This window comes from Trematomus bernacchii, unplaced genomic scaffold (assembly GCF_902827165.1).
Source record: "Trematomus bernacchii unplaced genomic scaffold, fTreBer1.1, whole genome shotgun sequence".
In the NCBI taxonomy this organism is placed as follows: domain Eukaryota; kingdom Metazoa; phylum Chordata; class Actinopteri; order Perciformes; family Nototheniidae; genus Trematomus; species Trematomus bernacchii.
The window spans coordinates 3,204,937-3,228,827 of record NW_022987792.1 but is presented as its reverse complement, the minus strand read 5'-3'; the positions used below and the strand labels follow the sequence as shown (position 1 = coordinate 3,228,827).

Below are 23,891 nucleotides of genomic sequence, written 5' to 3'. Positions count from 1 at the left end.
GCAAGCGAGCGTGCAAAAGTGTGTCACATTGCATTCGATCAGATGCTCTCTTTTCACACTGAATCTGTTACATATGCACTATAAATACCATGTAACAGTTGGTGTGTTGAATAATGGCTATCCTGCAAGACACATTTTATATTACAAAATGACAACCGGCTCTATAACGTCACAGCCTCATGTAGAGACAAGTTACATCCATTAGACGTGTTGCTATATAGATGTGTGTGTGTGTGTGTGTGTGTGTGTGTGTGTGTGTGTGGCAACTGCTTTTGAGAATTGAGATTAAGGTCAGTGTCACTTCAGTGATTTCAGTAATTGAATAGTCAATGTTATTTTATCTATTCAAATATAATTCTGTTTTCCATGTTTGTGTATAGATGAGAGTAACACCTACGTCACTTCCGGGCGAAAATTACGGCCCCTCCCACTTAAAAAAAAAAAAAAAAAAAGCTGTCATTTGAATGGCGGTCAATACAAATTCTGAAGTTTTTGCCAATCCGTTCAGAAATGTAAGAAAACCGTGGATTTTCTGATCTTCAAAGAGCCCGATTACGATGGCCAGTCAGGCAAACAATTACATTAAATCATTTACTTAAAATCAGTAGGCGAGGCTGTCATTTTCTCCAGCTGTTACTCTCATGAGCGAGGCGGAAAATAATAGTTGTATCACGCCAACAAGCTGCTGTGTCGTTTATTGCACCTCAAACATTAAAACAAATCCAGAGTTCAGTGTTTCTGAACTTCCTCTAAGAACAGTAACAGAAGAGCTCTGTGGCTTCAGGCTCGATCGCCATTCAAATGACAGCGCTGTTTCCCCCAAAAGTGGGCGGGGCCGTAAAGTGACCTAGATGTTACTCTCATCTATGGACATCGATCGCCTACTGCTATATTTAACCATATATCGAGCCCGATCTTGGATTTCCAATGATTTAATGTAATTGTTTGCCTGTCTGGCCATTGTAATCGGGCTCTTCGAAGATCCAAAAATCCACGGTTTTCTTAAATTTCTGATCGGATTGGCAAAAACTTCAGAATTTGTATTGACCGCCATTCAAATGACAGCTTTGTTTTCCCCCAAAAGTGGGCGGAGCCGTACTTTTTGCCCGGAAATGGAGTGGAAATGTGTTACTCTCATCTATGCCGTCATTAACAGTTCTTAGAAAGAAAGAAAATCGGAAGTAGCCAAGAAAACGGCAATTGATGCAACTGCAGTTTTTACAGAACAAGGGATTACTCTGAAAATAGAATAAAAGCAGCTGGTGGATTAGTGCTTTATACCTGTTTAATACAGCCGGGTTTACCCAGCCTAACTGAAATCTATCACCTGAAATCCTGCCAGAGTTTCTGTGTCGGAGGTAATTGTCAGGGCTTCAGGATTAGAGTGTTAAAATGTGTGTGTCAGCAGAACAGCCTGCCATTCATCACATGTGAAACTGATAGGTGTTTACACAGGGTGAGGCTGGGCATGAACACAGCGAGAGGAGTCCGGTCTGTCCAGGTGGAGAGAGTGTGTGTGTGTGTGTGTGTGTGTGTGTGTGTGTGTGTGTCTGTCTGTGAGAACCAAGATTAATAATGCAGCAGGCAAACACAGACGACAGGTGAGTGTGTTCAGGTTTGTCCTGTCGGAGCAGAGGAGGAAGTGTGTGCTGGCCCTCGAAGAGAATTGGCACAGTGTCGCGTTTCTCTGCTGAACATTAAGGCACATAGCCTATGTCTGTATATAATTGGCAATATTTGAAATAAATGTTTATCTGTAATAGTTATTTAAACAGTTTTTAAATACGTGTGGAGTTTCAATATAATGGCGATGCTAATCCCGTTAGCTTGTCTAAGGCGTTTCCAATGTTAAGTTAGAATTCATGCTAATGTTAGTCATGTGGATTTGTAATGCTTGGAAATCTGTGTACAGTGATTAATGACTCAGTTTTTGTCATTGTGGCAACAGACTTAAACTCATAACATGTTTCCTGACACTGCGTGAGTTCCCTGACACACCGGGGACACATATTTATGTATGAAAGACATCAAAAAGTGCATTTTGCATGATAGGTCCCCTTTAAAATCACCTGAGTGGTGATGCAGGGGTGGAGGCAGCGGGGAGGCAGACTGCTGGTTGGGGCTGACGGAGCGTTTGGCCTTCAGGGCGTTGTCGTCTCGGGCGGACAGCTTCAGGGGGAGCATCTGCTTCATATCCACTGAGGCTGGGGGGGGGGGAGAGGGGGGGAGAGAGGGAGACAGAAGGTGATTTAATTGTAGAATTAGATTACATTGGTAAACCGGAGAAACCCAGCTTCTCTCCGGACACTATTTGATAAATCAGAGGGCTGACCCAATTTAGACAGCTAATGTGATTCTAATGAGCCACTTTAAAGCGGGGGGGGGGGGGTCGGGTCAGACTCGTGTCAGCACAGATGGCTCTGTATCGACGAAGAGCAAGCGAGAGAAATCCATTTTAATACAGAAAATGCCGCACTGCTATATATCACCTGCATGAGTAACAGAGGGGGGGGGGGGGGGGGGGGGGGGACCTCAACGCAGCGCTCGTAAACATATTTTACAACCGTGTACTTTTATGATAATTGTTAGTTTGAGTTGGCAACTGACGCACTGTGAGCACAAGTGTAACAGAACACACTCTGTTTCATTTGTGAAGAGGAAGCTTTTTTTCTCTGTGTGTTTACTCTACAAACTATTCATTCTCAATTTTACAAGACATTACAGGATGATTTGTGTTCCCATTAAAATAACAGTCACAAGATTGCCGTTGATGCATGCATATACAAGTGAAGAAATGTATTATATTCGACTAGTCTTTATAAAGCCCAGCAGGGAGCCGCGTCACTGGTTGCAAAAAGGACTTCTCCTTTTATTTAAAACCTCAAAAAGCATTTACTTGGTGGAGTTCATGGTGAGGAAAATGTTAATACTGTACAGCCTGATGTTCATTTAGTAAATTATGTGATTCAGCGTTTATTAATGTGACAACAAACTCAAACATTTTTAAATGTGTGTTTTAATATCTGTATTTCTGAGCTAGCTAGTCTAAGGGCACTATACGGTGGCCCTCAAGCGTCAATTTCCCATCAGATTTAGGGCTACTATCAGCGTTTCCGCCAGGGGGGCGTCTTGCCGTCATTTGACGTCCTTATTCAGCTCGGAACGTCCTGAACTCGAGCCGAGGGCGTCCAAAAAAAAAAAAAATTCGAGAGAAGATCGAGTTTTTATCGCTTGAAATGACGAAAAGGAAAAAGGACAAGGACATCCCTCTGTTGGAGGGGCAAAGGAGTCTGGTAGGATCATTTTCGCCGCCAGCAAAGCGCGTTCCTGTGACGGAAAGTGTACTGCCGGCGAGCCTTGACGGGGGGTGCTACTGTGCTAGTGGAGCACGCATGTGAACTGCGAGCGCCGGAGCCTCGCAGCGGTGAAACTGAGGTAACATGAAGAGCCGTTTAGGAGCCGAAAGAGCCGGCTCTTCTTAGTGAGCCGAGCCAAATGATCCGGAATTCCCATCACTAATACGTAAAGAGATAGTATCTATAAGGGACGGCTCAATTCAAAATTCAAGTCACGTGACACGACGTGACGTCACACCCCCCCGCTTATGCATCTATATACTCATACACTTTTCAAAATCACATTTCCTTTCCCTTTCCTTCCTGGTCCAGTTTCAAGAAGAATACTTACAATACTCAAAGATTGGACAGGACGATACCACAGCATTGTCCAGTTTGACTGTTAACCGTCTTCTCCTATTAGAACTTTGACCCTTTCACATTGTGTTTTTACTTTATGAAAGTCACCTCAAAGCGCTTTTACATAGACAAGACAGCATTCACCCATTCACACACATTCATACAGAAGCTACCATACAAAGGCGCCACCTGCTCAAGGAAGCTAACATTCACACAGATTCTCACACCTTTGGCCATGCTATGGGGAACAATTTGGGTTTGAGTATCTTTCCTAAAGACACATCGACATGTTGACTGCAGGCGCTGGGAATCAAACTGCCAGACTTATGATTGATGGGCGACCACTCTATCACAGTGGGCGCACATAAAGGAGTGTCTCACAAAACAGAAAAGGCTGTCAGACGGGCAGAGGAACAAGAGCATGTCTCCCATGTTTGGTGGGACAGTTTCATCCCACAGGCCATACGAATGTTAAACACCTGAACTTCTGAACGAACATACATAACATTCATCTGTTTGCAACTCACATATATCAATATTCCAATGACTGTATATAGGCTATTCTGCACAGTTTCTATCATATTCTGTTTCTATTCTATTTTATTTACTTGTACTATTATCTGTTTTATTGTGTTGCACTGTTGGAAGAGCCTGTGACCTAAGATGTTCATTGTCATAACTACACTGCAGCTATGATCACATGACAATAAAAGCCTTGGAACTTGGAACTTGAACCACATGTGTGTGACCCAAACAACCAGCATTATGTGAGTTCCTTACCGCTGCTGTCGGTGCGATGCGAGGCCTTCCCGATCTTCCCTCCCTTCCCCTTGCCGCTGCTGAAGGCGGCCAGCTTGGTGGGGATCTGCTGCTGCACCCCCAGCAGTTTGTGCTGCTGGTTGGTGGTGCTGAACAGGTGGAGCGGCACCTCGGTCTTCAGAGGCAGGGCGGACGCACTGGCCTCCCTCCGCAGCATCACCTCGGGCCGCTCTGCGTAGTCTGCCGGCGCCACGGACAGGCTGCCCCGCACCAGGGGCTTCTGGGGGATCGGCTGGTCCAGGACGCTGAGGGAGGAGGAGGTGAGGCTGGAGGACATGAGGAGCTCTCCGTTCAGACTGCCTGACAGAGGGGCCACCTGCAGGAGGAGGAGAGGTTAATGGCTGAGAGGGGACTGAAGGTACATTTCTGATCTACTGCTAAATGATGAACCACCCAGATCTCTCAGGTCTTCAGGGACAGGTCTGCTTTCTGTCCCCAGAGTCAGACTCCTTTAAAAGCAAACTCAAAACCCATCTCTTTGCACCGGTCTCCCTGTAAACTAGCTTCCATCACCTAGTTTCGGCTCATCACTACCATCACTTCAATCACTTGCTTTTATCCCATGGCAATACAATAATATATTTTGTTTTTGTCTTTGCTTTGTACAGCCCTTTGAGGCATTTCTTGTGATTTGGGGCTATAATAAATGTTGATTTGAACTAAACATAGAGAAGTTCAGTTGTTATGCTCCAAACATCTGGAATAAACTCCCAGAAACCTGCCGGTCCGCCGACTACTTTTAAATCCAGGCTGAAGACTTTTCTTTTTGCCGCTGCTTTTAATTGAACTATTCACATTTTAAACTGCACTGTAAACACTTTTATTTTAATGTTTATTTTATTATCTTTGCTTTTTAATGACTGTTTTTAAATGACATTTACTTAATGGCTTTCATTTTTAAAAAGCACTTTGAATTGCCTTGTGTTGAAAGGTGCTACTGTAAAGATGGCGCCGGTGATGATGGCTGCCGTGTCGTTTGCTCCTTTCCAACTCTGCCTTGTTTGTTTATTTTAATTTTATTGTATCTTCTTGGACGAATGCACTTATTGTAAGTCGCTTTGGATAAAAGCGTCAGCTAAATGCAATGTAATGTAATATTATATATGTTGCATTGTTGGAGGAGCTCAGGTCAGAAGAATTTCATTGCCATTTCTACACTGTAGCTCTGTGCATATGACAATAAAATTGTGCAGGCTACTTTTTCCACTCGGCTCTTAACCAAGAACTTTTAGAGAGGAAAACTCAGTATAATTGTTTTCTACCGGCTGAAAACCTTTTCAACTAAGCTTTTATAAAGTGATGTCCCCCCTTCTTTTGGGCTTTAGTATTAATAATTGTATTTATTCATTATTGTAGTTATTAAGTTTGGCTCATTTCTGTCTCACTTTGACCGAGTGGGTTTTCAGTTATGTGTATTCTCTTGCTAATGTTGACCTTCTTTGAGCCCTGTATGTATCATATACTCATGCTGCATGTGTGCCAATAAAGTTTTAAGCAACTTCAACGTCTTTTTTTAATCTTGTGTAGTGTGCCAAATTGTCAAAGCACTTTGAGCTGAGTACAATGTTGCAAACATCATCATATAAGACTTTGAAATCAGCATTTGTGGTTCAAAGAAGGACGGCTTCCCAACTCTGCACTGTAATCATACATATCTGTGGTCAGAAACATCAAGTTTGCATTTTGAGTGTGTGTGCAGAGGCGGAAGAAGTACTCAGATGAAAGTAGAAATACTAAATTGTAAAATATACTATGTTACAAGTTAAGTCATGCACTGAACATCTTACAAGTAAAAGCACCAAAGTATTACATGTGTACCCAGCTGATGAAGGTAGAACTTTTTAAGGAAGTGTATATACTGCTTCAGGATATCTTAACCTATACTTATATGTCAATTAATGTATACATTAACTAGGAACTAAAGCTGTATGATCAGTATAGTAAAAAGCTTAAGATTGCCTTCCAAAATGTAGTAGAAGTATAAAGTTGTATAGAAAGAAAATATGTAAAGTACAAGTACCTTAAATACAGTACTTCAGTCAATATACTTTACTTGTTTGTGTGTAGGCAGCCTGCTGTTAGCTATGTATGAGAATATATTTCTGAAAGGACGCAAACAACTTAAAACAGCTGGAGAGCGACACACACACACACACACACACACACACACACACACACACACACACACACACACACACACACACACACACACACACACACACACACACACACACACACACACACACACACACACACACACACACACACACCACACACACACACACACACACACACACACACACACACACACACACACACACACACACACACACACACACACACACACACACACACACACACACACACACACACACACACACACACACACACACACACACACACACACACACACACACACACACACACACACACACACACACACACACACACACACACACACACACACACACACACACACACACACACACACACACACACACACACACACACACACCGTGTCATTACAGAAACACAATCTGTGGAGGAGCAGAGTATTTACGGGCTGCAGAGGGAATCAGAAACACATGCCATGTTTCTGCTGAGCACACACTTTGGTAAGTTTGGTAACAGGCTTTTGAAGTGATCCAAGAGATTCAAAGACAATGTGCTCACACACACACACACAAACACCCACACACACACACCCACACACAAATGAGAAACATAAAACCCTTAATAGTCCCTGTGCACATAAAGGCGTGTCTCACAAAACAGAAAAGGCTGTTGGACGGGAAGAGGAACAAGAGCATGTCTCCCATGACATCAGGGATAAAAGACACTGACTGTATTGTCCGGCTAATTACTCAACAGAAGGAAAGATGAGTCAGCATTATCTTTAAATCTGCTTTCAATAAGGCTGACCAGGATTTCTGCAACAACAGACTGTGTGTATCATGTTGTGTTAGTAATCCCACATGTTGTAATGCATCATGTGAACTATAAGAAGCATCTTTCACTGTGTTACGGCTAGGGATGGGTACCGAGCCCCGGTATTAAAAGGGGCCCCCGGGGCTGAATTATTAAAGACCGTGGTAACGATAAGCTCCGACGTTATCGGTCTTTTTATCGGTACTGGAGACATCTGTATATATATATATGTCATATGTATTATTGCTACACAAACATTATATTGCAGTTTTAGTGTCGCCAACTCCGTTTCTAATACGCAAAAAGACTACAAAATGCGTCGATGATTATTTTTAGTATTTTCGATCTTTCCAATCCAGACGAGAGATCTCTCCCTCCCGTCTGTGTGTGAGGGGGCGGGGCAGTTTACACACACGCAGCTGCTACATGCAGCAACACACACACACACGGCGGAGATGGCGGAGAGAACGCGCTCCGAGGTGTGGTTAAACTTTACCCGTCTCGATGTGGACAATGCTCGTTACCAAAAGTGCAATAAGAGTTTAGCATGTCAGGGCGGTAACACGAGCAGTTTGTCTAAACATTTAGCAAAAGTGCACCACATCCAGACGGAGAAATGCACCGGGTTCGACTGTCTTTCTAGTAGCTCTGTAGCCCCATCCACGAGTAACGTTTCCACGTCAGGTGTTATGTATGCTAGCAGCAACACACGGAGCTAACTCAATTATACAAACATGGGTTAATGATTAGAGGGAACTGAGTTATTTAGTTTGTTAAAGTTTCAGCTATTCTGTTTACAGTCCTGTCATCACATTATTTAATACGATTTGTTAAACATTGTTGTTTCTTTTGATGTGAAATATTATGCATTTAATTTAAATAAAAAGCAATGTTAGTTTTGTTCACAATTTGTTTAATTAATTTACCTTATTTTTTTCTCCAAAAGAACCGATAAGAGTACCGTTAACAGACCGGATCGATAAGCGGTATCGATAAAAGTAGTAGTACCGTTAAAATCTTAACGATACCCATCCCTAGTTACGACACGTTTAAGCCCTTTGACAACAGTGTGAGTCAATGTGCTGCGGAAGGATATTTATCACATTTAACCTATTTATTGTTGTTATTTTTGTACAATGTGCGCGTTTTAATACTGATGTTTATTTTATTGTATTTCATTCATTTGGTTAACTGGACTTTAACTTCACACTCTACATTTAAAGGGGACCTATCATGTAAAATGCACTTTTTTATGTCTTTTATACATCAACATGTGTCCCCGGTGTGTCAGGGAACTCACGCAGCGTCAGAAAATAAAACCCTCTCTCTTTTCCTCCGTACCCAAATCTCTAAAAACGGGGCTACAACGGAGCTGATCCAGATTTGCGTCCGATATGACGTAATATCTGAAATGTGGACCCACGGCACTATCAGAAACGTTGCTATCAGAAACAATGCCCGACTGTTTTGGACGTAATATGGTCGGTGTTTACATTAGCATCGCTAACACTCAGAGCTAACCTGTACTGGAGAGCATGTGTGTGAAGAAGCAGGAAATAAAAAGGAACTCACCTTGTGGTATAACCGGCAAGAGAGAAAGCCTTTGAGCTCCATACTGTTTCAGAAATAATCCTTGATAATCCATGATATGGCGTTTCATCACGGCAGCATTTCGTTTAGACAGTAGCTGCCGGGTCCCGCATGAGCTCAGACCCTACTTTTTTTAAAGCTTTATACCCCAAATCAGCACTTTTGAAACAGGAAGTGAAACAGAGGGATATGAGGCATGGCTAGAATGGGTGATCTGTTTGGTATTTTGAGCAAAACACTTCATAGACATGTTTTTTATATATTTGTATATATCTGAGACCTAAGCTATTGCCTAAAAATAGCATGAGAGGTGACCTTTAAGTGTTCAATTCCTTGCACACTAATGTAAAACATACCCTGCTTTATATTGTGTTAACTGGAAATTGGCCCTTAGTAGTCGTTTAATTGTCAGATAGTTTATAGATTTTTTATCCTCACGGTCAACTTGTATATTTTCTTCTTTTTAATGCCGTTTTATTTCTATTTTGAGATGTTTCTATTTTAGAATTGTTTATTTCTACTCTTTTAATTTCTAATTATCATTTATTGTATTTTATAAAAAAAAAATGTACGCACATGTTGTAATGTAACTTTTAATATATATATATGTTGTTGTTTTATATTTTTACTTTACACAGGCGGCTTACGAATAATGAGAAGAAATGTTTACAAAAATACAAAAAGGACAACAAGAATCCCTTAATATGTAATTACAAACAAACCAACGCCACAGAGTTAATGACACACCTGACCTAAAACCAGACAAAATCGCCACAATGTCGTATATCACCAAAATAAAGAAATCATCAGTGAGTAAAGCAATCTAACAAAAGTTTTACCACCAGTGTTGATTCATTTAAAAGTCTGACATCAGTGTGTTGCTCTTCCTGTTGGTATGCAGCCCACACGCTACCTGATTGATGATGCTGCCGAACACTTCCTGTTGAGCGGGATCGCAGGATGACAGTGTTTCACAAGGCATGAAGGGCACGCTCGTCTAACTGTGTGTGTGTGTGTGTGTGTGTGTGTGTGTGTGTGTGTGTGTGTGTGTGTGTGTGTGTAAACTGTAGCTTCTTCCAGTTTTAACAGGAGTGGAGACCTGAGGCAGAGAGGGGGCCCTGCAGTGGGAAAGTCTCCCCCTTCTTTCCTCCCCTCCATCACTTTTCCCTCCCTCAGCACTCACTCATCCTGGCACACAGATGTTGCATTGTTCCCACAACAAGGTGAGCGGCTCCAAGCGGAGCAAACGGAGAGTTTCCAGGGCAGTAAACTGTGCGGAAAGAGCACAAAGAGCTCGTACTGACAGCACATAAACAATTAGCACTGGCTGCCGTCCAGAGGCTGCTGTTAATGACAGGCTCCGAGCGGCTAATTATACAGCCAGGTTGCTCTCATCTGAAGCAACAGCCTGGATTCTCCCATTTCATCCATGTATACACTGCACAATGTGTTGCCTTGTAAACAGTCTGTGGGAAGGAGTTGATGCTATTGTAACAATGCCTTCTTAGGCTGCAAACGGAAATGAAAGCTAATCTTTTACACTTAAATCTAAGCCAAAAGGAAACAGCAGAGGTACTTTTAGCACGGCAGAAATACTCTACTCTGCTGAAACCGTTATCCTGGGTTGAATCTGACTATAATACACAATATGATGTGTGAAATAGTACCATGTGTGAGATATTGTTAGTATTTGCAGCTCAGATCTGTGGAGACTTAATGAGATTAGCAAACATTAGCCTTAACAGGATAGTTTGGATGTTTTAAAGTGGGGTTTTATAAGATACTGATCAATAATCAATGTATTACCTACAGTAAATGGTGGTTGGCACACCCACATTTTGGAGAAACAGACAGCAGTAGATGCTAAGCAATGTACAGCCAATCTTATTTCAGCCTCCTAAAATATGGCTGTTACCTACGGTCGCGCCAAAGCCACCAGACTCCATTGAGTCAACAACAGTAATTTACCGTGCAGAACACAGGAGGTGCTGGTTTACCGCCGCCTCCATCGTTTAGTTTGTTGTGTTATTGTGTGTCTGTGGTGTTTGGAAAGGGTTTGGTTTCAAAGTCACAAACTACTGACTGCCTACCGTCAACTACCTACAACCCTGCTTCGGAAAATACTATCTATCCCTTTAGAGACTAATCTAACATCAAATTGTGTCCCAGTAAATCATAGTTTAGAAATGTTTTGGATCAGCTGAGTAAATGCTGAATTGTATTGGGTTTGATTTTCTGATTCCAGCTCCAGTCGGACATTTGATGACAAGACCTTGGTTTGAAACTGTAATGGGAATCTTTGTTGATGTGTTGTAGACCAAACGATTGATCAATAATGTGCAGATTCATCAATGAAAATCATTCTTTGCATTCACCATTATTTAAAAAATCGGTAACAGGTACATGAAGCAGAGAATCGCATATTTTGTTCATGCAACTTTCTCTTACAGGTCAAATCTATAAGTAGCTTGAGAATAGTTCAGTAAGAAAAAGCTTTCCAATATCGCACCCGACATGGTTAAGGTGTCGATGTGTAAAGAGTTCAATGGGTTTTTCATTTTCAGACCACATGAACACACTCCACGACAGCGTCATAAATCAGCCTGAGGCCAAGGGAAGAGATAACTCAAGTGTGAAGGACACAGATACAGGGTCAACGTTTTACGACTGACCCTTTAATGTTTCTCTTGAGCTTTGCAGACCTTCCCATGTTTTTAGCAATGTTCTCTGTCAAATTGATGTAGTTAATAACACCAGGTAGCAATCCACTTTTACTGTTTTTACCTCAAGGGAAAAGCCAGAGAAAGGGGCAGTCCTTAAATTGAGTGGTTTGCCCAAAGCGGCTCAGAAAAGTTACTACAATTAGTTATTCAATAAAGAGGCCCTATCATGCTTTTCCCTTTAGGTTTTTGTGCATGTTAATGGTCTGCTAAGGCTTAAATCCCCGCGATTCTATTGGCTCGCGCTCCAACACATTGTATGTGAAAGGCTAAGGGGCGGGACATCTCTAAATGGTTGACCAATCACAACAGAGCCGGCCAGCTAACCAATCAGAGCAGACTGGGCTCTGGTTTCAGACAGAGGGTGAAAAGAGGTGCTGCAGCACAGGCAGTATGAGAAAAATAAAGAGCTTTTTGAACATTAAAGCATGGAGACATGTCACAGTAGAGACACTACATACTGATATACACCTGAACATCATCAGGAGAGGACTCTTTAAAGTAGAGACACTACATACTGATATACACCTGAACATCAGCAGGAGAGGACTCTTTAAAGTAGAGACACTACATACTGATATACACCTGAACATCAGCAGGAGAGGACTCTTTAAAGTAGAGACACTACATACTGATATACACCTGAACATCAGCAGGAGAGGACTCTTTAAAGTAGAGACACTACATACTGATATACACCTGAACATCAGCAGGAGAGGACTCTTTAAAGTAGAGACACTACATACTGATATACACCTGAACATCAGCAGGAGAGGACTCTTTAAAGTAGAGACACTACATACAAATATGAACCTGAAAGTTGGCATAATATAGGGCCCCTTTAAAATAATTTCCCGTAAAATACTTCCACAAAATGCCTTGGATTGAAAAAGGTTCTACACTTTATGTTTCCTTTTTTAAATCCAATGTTTTTCCATGGATTCTTGCTGTTTTGAGCAGGTCTATCTAATCTGAACTGTCCCAACTCCATGAACACGCTTTATGACTTTCCATTCAGTCGACTGTTGAGCAATCTCGAGGCTCCGAGCCTATAAAAAATCCTGAGTCCAATGCCAAGTTGTTATCAAGAGGCCAAGTGTGATCACATGAGATAACACATGAAAGGGAAGTTCCTCTGAAGTCAGGACGTGCCGCAACAAGCACCGCTCTTGCGCAAACTCTCACATATGTTCCGAAACACAAACAAGAAGGCATGCCTTTTTCATTTTTTCATTTTTATGGAAGTCTAATCATAGCTCTACGGGTTTGCTGATGAGCCTTAATGTCGGGTGGTGGTGATTAAATGTCTGTTGATATCGGGCTGCCTGGAAACGATCCTGAGGTCACAACTGATGAAAAGAGTGTTTGATGTGTTTGACGCAGAGGAGGGGGGACAAACCACTTCTCCCATAACAACATGCCAAGAAATTCCCATACTACAGCCAACGGTATAGGATTGCAACCCATACATCTGTGTGTACAAAACACACCACTAAGCTGGTCTAAAACTATTATGGGTAGATTTAATGGGGTGCTGATAGGGTCCTGCTTCATGTCTTATCTTGCAGTCCGTGTAACAAACAAACACAAATTGCTGTTTGGGTAAATGCATATGTAATTATCCGAGGCCCCTGCATTACTCATCACAGCAGATTAGGTCAATTCTGTGGCTTTCCAGGAGACGCTGTGAAGGGTTGGTCATGCAACTCGCACTCAGTAATGACATGATGAATGCAATAACTCATGTCAGCTGCTTGTGTTTGTGTTGTGAGTTTACCGAGAAGTTAGAACTAAGGCATGTCATTGAGCGATGTTGTTACCGCAAACTCTTTGAGATGGTTGATAGGCAGCCAGATTTATATTAATAGTTATTTTCACTACTGTATATATATATATATATTTGTACTGTTGTCATATATTCATATTCATCCATTTAGAGGTCTAATCTACTAGACTCACACCGGTGTCCTATCCACATTTGTGTGTAGACCTTTATTTCTTCTATATTTACTGTTCTTTTGTTTATACCTCTTAATGTGTGTATATGTTTACTATGTATCTATGTATGAATATGTATGTATCAGGGTTTCCGTTAGCCGGTAATTACCGGTTTTTAGCTGGTAAAATGAATTTAAAAAAATGGTAAATTCAAAACCTGCCGGTCAAAATGTCCGGTAATAATTAGGGATGCTCCGATCGATTGCCACGGATCATTATCGGCCGATATTCACTCTTAATAGTTTGATCGGTGCTCTCTATAAAGGCCGATCAGGAGAGCTGGATCCGATCGATATGGACATAAAAACGAGGGAAGTATAACCGGACGCGAGAGAGAGATCAGAGATCAGCTGCTGAGTCTGACGGAGACACGCAGCTCTGCATGATCACCTGAAGCCCCGCCCACTGTTTAGCGAGCCGCATGAGAAACTGACCCGGCTGTCAGGAGGGGGAGAGAGAGAGGGAGAGAGAGAGAGAGGGAGGGGGAGAGAGAGAGAGAGAGAGAGAGAGAGAGAGAGAGATGAGGGAGATAGGATAGGAGAGAGCGAGATAGGATGAGCTTAAGAAGAGATCGAGTAGAGAGAGAGTCTGCTTCCTATCTCCCGTGTTATTATTCAAAGAATGTAGAGAATAAGACGAGAGAGAGACTCCGTTCCTCCCGTGTTATTATCCAAAGTTAATGTAAACTTTTGAATAATGTACTTTATCTACTAGAAGTAGTTTGTTCCATTAACTGAGTCAGCATATCCGGTCATAGTCCGGTAATTACCTGCTAACGGAAACTCTGCTACACAATTCTTATTATTGAAACATGACCGGTAAGTTTAGAATTTGTCCGGTAAAATTAATTATTTCCGGACACTTGACCGGCAAGAAAAAATCCTAGCGGAAACCCTGGTATGTATAAGTGGGTGTACAGGTGTGTATGTATGTATAATTATGTAAATATTGTTATTCTCCTGGATGGTGAGAAACAGCATTTTTGATCTGCCAAAAAATGTACAATAAAGTTGACTTTGACTTTTGACTTTGAGATGTCTAAAGTTTTAAAAAACGGTATGAATATCAATAAAACATGGGAATGCAAAGCTGCAAAATTCGCATTGAAGCCTTTTTTGTTTCGGGGACAAGTCAGGACTTGAATGGATGGCATCAGTCAGTTACTCAGCTGGGTGTGCAGGAGGAAGAGGAACCGGCCAATCAACTGTCAGACGTCAACATGAAGGAATGCGAGACAGCGGAGAGGGACTAATGACATCACCGGAGACGGCCTCCATCAGAAAGACTGATACGCATCAGTACAGATCGGACTAACTAAGACAAATCAAGTTTGTGAACATGCTGAGAAATGTTCTTATTTCTTAAAAGGTTGACTATGTATCATTGCTGGTTGCTTTTGTGAGTAGATACCAATCAAAGTTGTCCGAACCTCTGAGAAAAGGCAGTCTCATGGATCCGATTCCTGGACTCTCAGGACATCAGAATATACCACAATGGAAACACAGACTAAATAGTGATTTAAGTTGAAGTCCACCAAGTGTACACTAAGAGAATCCCACAGGTTTTAGACTGGCAGTCTACGTGTCCCATGATATTTAAAACCATCAATAGTCACATGTCATCTTCCGTAAGTTTCCCCTAAGCTAGTCTCATATGATTTAAACACAAACACTCCATCATCTCCGCACATCCCGCTCAGAAGGTGCCAGATTTTGAATGAATGCAGCCGAAAAACGCTTCAATGCTGCCGTGTGTCGTGTGTGGGAGGCTGTGGCGCAGTGGATTAGTGCATTGGTGTTCGGATCAGAGGAGCACAGGTTCAAACCCCACTGCAGTCAGCATGTCGTTGTGTCCCTGGGCAAGACACTTCAGCCCAAATTGCTCCTGTGGGGATTGTCCACAGTATTGAGTATGTAAGTCGCTTTGGATAAAAGCGTCTAACAAGTAACATGTAACGTAATATGTGTGTGTGTGTGTCTCAGCTTAGCCTGTTCAAACGGACACACAAACAGCAGCACACACCAGGCACTTTGCACACAGCAGAGTGAAGAGACGTTCAGAGAAAACACTGACGTACATGAAACACATTGAAGTAGCATCCTGTGATCTGATGCTTTGTAAACACGCTAAAGGATGCTGGTTCAGAGGAAGCGGACACAGAGGGGTGTGACAAAGACGTATTTGATGAGCTGGAAATGACAGCAGGCGGAACACACTGAATATTGGCTGATAGTTACACACTGACATGTGACCCAAAGGCTATTTGTTGATGGCCAGAAAAGTCCCAAACACTACAATAAGTAGAAAAGAGAATATGCAGATTACAGACATTTCTCCACACTTCATATGTGATGATTTAGAGGGATTGGATCAGTATCCACATTTCCTTTTGAGTCCTTTGATTGAGTTACAATCAAATTCAGCATGGTATTCTTCTGAAAAACAGACGACAGAAGAACACACTGACTCATTCAGCTGAAAGGATTTAGCTTTCTTATTTGGGAGCATTAGTCAGAGTGAGCTATCCCGTCATTAAGTGTGTTTCGCTTGGCCCATACCTGATGATAGAATCACATGTGACTCAGGAAGGAGAGCTGTCATTATTGTCCATGCTCCTATTCACATGATCGAAACTAGATAGCTAGTTTTACAAATTAAGAAGATCAGTTACTAGTGTACATCGTAAAGGACAATCATGTGAACGCCTCAGTAATATTTATTTTGGGGAGACTCAAGTGTTAAAACACATTATGGGTTTAACAACAGGTACAAATCCACCAGTTGAGGGTACTGTTGTTAACTCGAAAGAACAACACTTTTGGCAAGTTTTATGATATGATGATATAACATATGGATAGGATTATTATATTGCAAGGTACTCTTGAAAATATAACAAAATCCTCATATAACTTCTTTCACTTTCTGTAAATAGGGTGAAAAAGGTTTGTTGAAAAGCTCCTTTTTTGTTTCTTATACAGGATTTTAATGTTATTTTTCAATATAATAAGTTTCTTTTTTTTTATTACGTTTTTTGTTTTGTTGCCAAACCTGAAATTGCTAAGAGGTTTAATCCTGTAAAAATCATTTTGTTTTGGTTTTCAATAAAGATATTTATTTCATGTCCTGTTGTGTTTTGGATTCTGAAGTATTTTTGACTTTTTATTATTCAGAATATTTTATATTGTTTATGTTTGATATAATAATTTTAATTTGTAAATGTTAAATTCTAGTATTTTAAGTATTTGGATTTAATGTCTGAACACACTTCTGCTTCTGTAACAAAATCATTTCCCAAATTGGAATCAATAAAGTATCTATCCATCCATCTACCTATCCATCTATCTATCTATCTACCTATCCATCTACCTATCTATCTATCTATCTATCTATCTACCTACCTATCTACCTATCTACCTATCTATCTATCTATCTATCTATCTATCTATCTACCTACCTATCTACCTATCTACCTATCTACCTATCTATCTATCTACCTATCTATCTATCTATCTATCTATCTATCTATCTACCTACCTATCTACCTATCTACCTATCTACCTATCTATCTATCTACCTATCTATCTATCTATCTATCTATCTATCTACCTACCTATCTACCTATCTACCTATCTACCTATCTATCTATCTATCCATCCATCTATCTATCCATCTATCTATCCATCTACCTATCTACCTATCTACCTATCTATCTATCTACCTACCCATCTATCTATCCATCTACCTATCCATCTACCTATCTATCTATCTATCTACCTATCCATCTACCTATCTATCTATCTATCTATCTATCTACCTACCTATCTACCTATCTACCTATCTATCTATCTATCTATCTATCTACCTACCTATCTACCTATCTACCTATCTACCTATCTATCTATCTACCTATCTATCTATCTATCTATCTATCTATCTATCTACCTACATATCTACCTATCTACCTATCTACCTATCTATCTATCTACCTATCTATCTATCTATCTATCTATCTATCTACCTACCTATCTACCTACCTACCTATCTACCTATCTATCTATCTACCTATCTATCTATCTATCTATCTATCTATCTACCTACCTATCTACCTATCTACCTATCTACCTATCTATCTATCTATCCATCCATCTATCTATCCATCTATCTATCCATCTACCTATCTACCTATCTATCTATCTATCTATCTACCTACCCATCTATCTATCCATCTATCTATCCATCTATCTATCCATCTACCTATCTACCTATCTACCTATCTATCTATCTACCTATCCATCTACCTATCTATCTATCTACCTACCCATCTATCTATCCATCTATCTATAAAAACTACAATTTTGATTTAAAAAGATATATGGTATGATAGAGGATTTTATCCACCCTAAGTTAGGACGCCAAAACTGTCACTTTAGTCAGAATCTTCTTAGTTTGATGAGAGGATTAAGTCTGTATCAAATAGAACTTCCCAAGCTACGGTTACTTTCCCCTGTCGTCTGCATGTCTCAGAGTCAGCCAAGCAAACCGTGGAGGTGATCCGGGGCGTTTGGAAACAACCACAGGCTGATATAGTGATATAACTTCACTGTTGCTGCTTGACTGATCTGTTAGTACCGGGCATGAAATGACAGTCAGTGGATCTTTCTCAAAGCTCCTCTCCCATGAAAGTCACAAACAATGACCCGCATTGTGCAGCATGAGAGAAACAGGGTGGAGAAGCGGAGGTAAAGGAGGAGGTGGAGAGGAGGACTGCCACGGATGAGCGGCTACAGACGGTTCAGGAGTAAAAGCACCTGAATAAAAAAAAACGCTGGCACATCAGTGTTTAAGAAGCCAAGAAGGCTGGGTACATGTTCCATGCCCATGGGATGAGATGAGAGGAAGAAGAGGGAGCCAAAGGATAGGATAGGTTTGGAGAATCGACACAGAGTAAAAAGGAAGCGAGAGAGACGGGAAATCCCCTGCTCATCCTTCATCCTGTGAGTATTAATCACCATCTTCATTTTCCACTTACTTAAGCAAAACTTAAGAAAGTGCAGTGACCCAGGGTTCCCACAACTTCTTAAACATCAAATTCAAGGGCTTTTCAAGGACTTTTCAGGCCCAATTACCACAAATTCAATATAATAAAATTGAATATAAATATGATGAGAAGTAGGGCTGCACCATATTGACATTGCGATATTTTTTTCCCCTGCGATATGAAAAAAATACAGGAATTGAAGAAAAGACCGTTTTTTTTGTCCGCAAACCATCCTTTCTTGAACTTTAATGTTATACACTTGGTATTTTTTTAACGATATTTAACCGGATGAAGGATTTTAGTCACGGACTTCTGGATCTTAAGTTATCAGAGCAACAATCTGAGCTAGCTCGGTTATCCTGCTGTGATCTGATCAAGAATGATTGTGATTGGTGGTTTGCTGTGCATGCAGAGCCGGCATGTCACTCACTCAAGTACCCCTGACATGAGAGCCGCGCAAGTTTTCCTTTTGTAGCAAGCAGCAAAGGAATTGTAACATGGTGTGTTTGAGTTAATTTGCCTACTTAATATCGCACGTCCTAAAAAATATATATTGTGCATGCACATAACGCAATTATCGTCACGACGCGATATATCGTGCAGCCCTAATGAGAAGTAAAAGTCTTAATACACTTAATCATCAATAATACAACTGAAAGATCCCTTATCCTTGTGATAAATGTAAGGAACGCAAACGGCATGCACAAAATACAGCCTGAAGCTCGTATTTACAAAAAAAAAGGTTTCTATTTCAAACTAAAAGTCTCTGAACATGAAGAATTTACAACACTAAATGTGCTATTAACAGGAGAAGCGGGTACGGCTGCTGTCCACATCTTTTTTAAGGTAAATCTTCCTGAGAGGATGAGATATTGTCGGCGCTATCCACAGTTAGATTTCTAGTCTTGTATTGAATTGTATGGCGAGTCATTTCTCCACACTTAAAAATACTGTGAATGTTCTGTGTTTCCTACCTCGATGGTCTTCCTCTTGATCTTCTTCTGGTGCTCCAGGCGCTCCTTCTCCTTCTCCACAGACCTGGTGGACTCTCTGAGCCGCTCCAGGTCCTGCTGGTACGTCCCCCTCTGGCTCTCCAGCTCCCTCCTCTCCTCCGCCAGGAGCTCCTGCAGCCAAAGAACCAGCAATTAAGATTTATTTTTGGGGGAAAACTGATATTTGTAAAAATGCATCTTGTGTCTTTCTCTTGTACTTTAAGAAAACAATGCAACCTCTACATTGAACTGAGATACGACTGATATAATGGAGAACAGGGTGACTGTGGAGTGGGGGATTAATAAGGGTCGGCATTTCGTCCATGTGTCTGTTGGTAAGATACTTAACCCAAAATTGCTCCGAAAGGCATGTCTACGGTATTAAAGTGTATGTAAGTTGCTTTGGATAAGTCGTAAGCACATGTAATGTTATATGAACTTGCAAAGAAGTGTGAAACGTTTTTGAAACACTTCCTGTTGCTCCAGGGTTTCTATTTTACATATCCATAACTTACGTATTTCTGCCTTTTAGTAGCACTATAGTGTCTGTTGCACTATATTGCATATTGCACTGTTGGAGGAGCCTGGGACTTCAGATTTGAATTGCCAAAACTGTGCTGTATAAAAGACAATAAAGCTTTGGAATTGAATTAGATTTTGAGGCGAGTAACTGTAAGATAACCCCGGGAAAAGTAATCACAGGGGAAGAGGTGCATACAGACCACATTAACAATCGAGAACACTGTAGGAACAGCTTATTTCCTTTCATTCAAAAAGAGAAAAATCACGCATAAAAACAATGGAACTGTACATTTCAAACATAAAAGCAGAGCTCCAAGTTCCTTCATGTATCATTTGCCATTAAAACGTGCTCTCCAGCTCTCTGAGGGACGCAGCTCTTCACCTCCAGCCGTCGGCACTCATCCTCCCTGAGCCTCAGCCGGGCCTCGGTGGCCTCCACCTGCTGCCGGTGCCTCTCCCGCTCCCTCTCCCAGCGCTGCTGCTCCTGCCGGTGCTGAGACTGCAGCTTGTGGAAGCTGGCCAGCTCCTCCCTCTGCAGGGCGAGGGTGCGCTGCTTCTCCTGCTCCAGCAGCACGTTCCCTCTGTGGCGCCCGGACAGAGAGGCGCGCTCCGTCAGAGAGGCTCGCTGCAGCTCCATGTGGCTGTCCTGCTGCGCGATGATGGCCTGGAGACGGAGGGAATGACATTAGGTCATTAGGGAGCATTTGTGGAATGTATTTAGAGACATTTGAGCTATTACAGTAGAACAGACATTCTAAATCTCAGCTAAAAACCCACCTCTTTGCACTGGCTTTTAATACTAGTTGAACATTACATTTTTACATTTGTATGTGTTTTTTTTTAATATTTTTCTAGTTATTGTGCTTTTTATCATGTTTTTAATTATTGTTTTATTATTGTACTCCCATTGTGTTATTTAATATTTATTGCGTGTACAGCACTTTGGTCAACTGAAGGTTGTTTTAAATGTGCTATATAAATAAATAAAGATTGAGATTGAGATAAAGGGGTGAGTGAGCAGAAAACTACAAATACTGCTCAATCTTTAAATGAAATAAAAATAAATTTAATATTTACATAAACACAACAAGTTAAAGTAAGAATGTGCAAAAAAAAGATTAAATATTAGATTTTATATGAACATAAGTCAAGCTAAAATGACCAATAAATAAAAATATATATAATTATATAAAGTCAAATAGAAAAATAATATTAATATAAACATAAGAGTGTTAAAGTAAGATTAAATAAAGTTGACATAATTAATAAAAGGCGGCAATTTATCCATTTTCCTTTCTCTGTTCATTTGTTAATATCCTGGAAAGTGGAGGGGACAGCACTTTACCACCTCCAGACCAAAGTGCTGTCCAGTCAAATAAACAAACAGCACAGCTCACACACCATAACACAAGTACAAGTAAAAAACAATAGACAATTGAAAAGCAACAATCTAAAAGATGACAGTATTACCTGCAGACTGTAGAGTCTTTGGGAGAGCATCAGCACTTTGTCAAAGAACTAGAGAAGAGACAGAGACATCATGATTTAAAAACTACTACCAGAATCACCAAAACAACAAATAACTGAACTAGCGAGGTTCAGCAGGCCTGGCTCTGAATATGAAACCCAGCAGAGTTGTGAAGCGCAAGGTGACACATCAGAGGAGCTTACCTCGGCCTCGGGGAAGGAGTTGGACCAGATGCGGTTCCATCTGGCAGGAGAGCAGCAACTCTCATCAACCTGGAGACACACACACACACACACACACACACACAACACACAACACACACACCACACACACACCACACACACACACACACACACACACACACACACACACCACACACACACACACACACACACACACACACACACACACACACACACACACACACACACACACACACACACACACACACACACACACACACACACACACCACACACACACACACACACCACACACACACACACACACACACACACACACACACACACACACACACACACACACACACACACACACACACACACACACCCACACACACACACACACACACACACACACACACCTGTTACTACATCCTTGATATGAGATCAGCAGCAATATTGATGAAATATTGGTTAATAATCCATGAAGGAATAATCTTCATGTCCTTCAGAGCAATACAGAAACACAGTTAGGTAAAGCTTGGATATAACAAATAAAATAACTGAATTGTTTTGTACCACAAGTTGTGCAAAGTCTGGATGTTTTCACAGAACTGTAACTTAATTATAATGATAAACTGATGCTGTCAGAGAGTGAACTTGGCTTTGTTTTTAACGCACTGCTCATTGTCAGCTACATGTCATATCTATTTTGTCTGCTGATTGCTTTATCACGGCTTTATCTATTTATAAACAAATTAAATGACCTGCGAGACATGGAAACTTTCCAGATGACTTAGTCTGGTCATACTAATACTATTTACAGGAAATAACGCTGTGACTCATCCCAATACTTACTCTGTGTGTGTGTGTGTGTGTGTGTGTGTGTGTGTGTGTGTGTGTGTGTGTGTGTCCCCTACCGTCTGCTCCAGGGTGTGGCTGCCACAGAGGTCTTTGAGCTGAGGGTCAGAGCTGGCTCTCCTGTCTCTGTTTCTGCTCTCGCCAGAAAAGTTCTTCTTCACGCTGCCATCTGGCACAGACACGCAGACACACACAGAGAAAAGGACACAACGACACACACACAGGTAAATAAACCAGACAAAAACACAGAAATACTGACACAAACAACAGATATATACATGTAGAAACTGCACCCATAAAAAGGTCTTTCCCCCCTGTTATTAGAAAACTATACATAAATCAACCAATAAAACCAATTCAAGTCAAATTTGTTTATAGTTCAGGATTTATTAATGGCAGTAAAGGCCACTCGAACACAATTGCAAATTCGTTAAAGGGTAGGGTTCTTCAGGGCAGGCATTGTGCTGGACTCACTCTTATTGAGGATGCTGGGGCTGCTGTCGTAGCCCCCGAAGGTGTCGGCCCGCCGGGGCAGGACCCCCGAGCCGCTCCCCTCCTCCAGCCTGGAGGTGGGAGACTCCTCCCTCACTCCGGACTGCAGCAGGTTCTGGAGGTTCTCCACTGGAGAGAGAGAGAGAGACAGAGAACGTTTAGGTTCAAACACCAGAGAGACTTATATTATACCATAAGATGAAAACACAACTTTAAAGAGGCCCTATTATGCTTTTTGGGGTTTCCCCTCTCCTGTCGTGTGTTCTATAGGTTTGTGTGCATGTAAACGGTCTGCAGAGGCTAAAATCCCAGTGTTCCCTCCAGAGGAAGTTTCTCTCTCACACACACTAACCCCCCCCCCCCCCTGCCTGAAACGCCTCCATCGGACTCCTTTGTTTACTTCCAGAACATAGTGACATCATTATGTAACATTTGCGGTTCTATTTGCTGGCGTTTCAACACATTGTACGTGATAGGCTAAGGGGCGGGACATCTCTAAGCGGTTGACCAATCACAACAGAGCCGGCCAGCTAACCAATCAGAGCAGACTGGGCTCTGGTTTCAGACAGAGGGTGAAAAGAGGTGCT

The 23,891-nt window shown here is 41.4% G+C and overlaps 1 protein-coding gene and 1 long non-coding RNA gene across 2 annotated transcripts in view; one reads left to right on the top strand and one right to left on the bottom strand.

Annotated features, from left to right (window-relative positions):
* Positions 1-23,891, bottom strand: part of LOC117497753 (rho guanine nucleotide exchange factor 18-like) — a 71,147-nt gene that overhangs the window by 3,904 nt on the left and 43,352 nt on the right. The window contains 8 exon segments of the mRNA XM_034149764.1: positions 2,070-2,204; positions 4,476-4,830; positions 19,763-19,912; positions 20,685-20,966; positions 21,773-21,820; positions 21,974-22,042; positions 22,872-22,981; positions 23,287-23,433. Of these exon segments, the coding sequence (XP_034005655.1) occupies positions 2,070-2,204; positions 4,476-4,830; positions 19,763-19,912; positions 20,685-20,966; positions 21,773-21,820; positions 21,974-22,042; positions 22,872-22,981; positions 23,287-23,433 (1,296 nt within the window).
* On the top strand, positions 18,199-20,435 carry LOC117497773. Its single transcript, XR_004557463.1, has 2 exons — positions 18,199-18,744; positions 19,802-20,435. It is a non-coding gene; the product is annotated as an uncharacterized LOC117497773 (long non-coding RNA).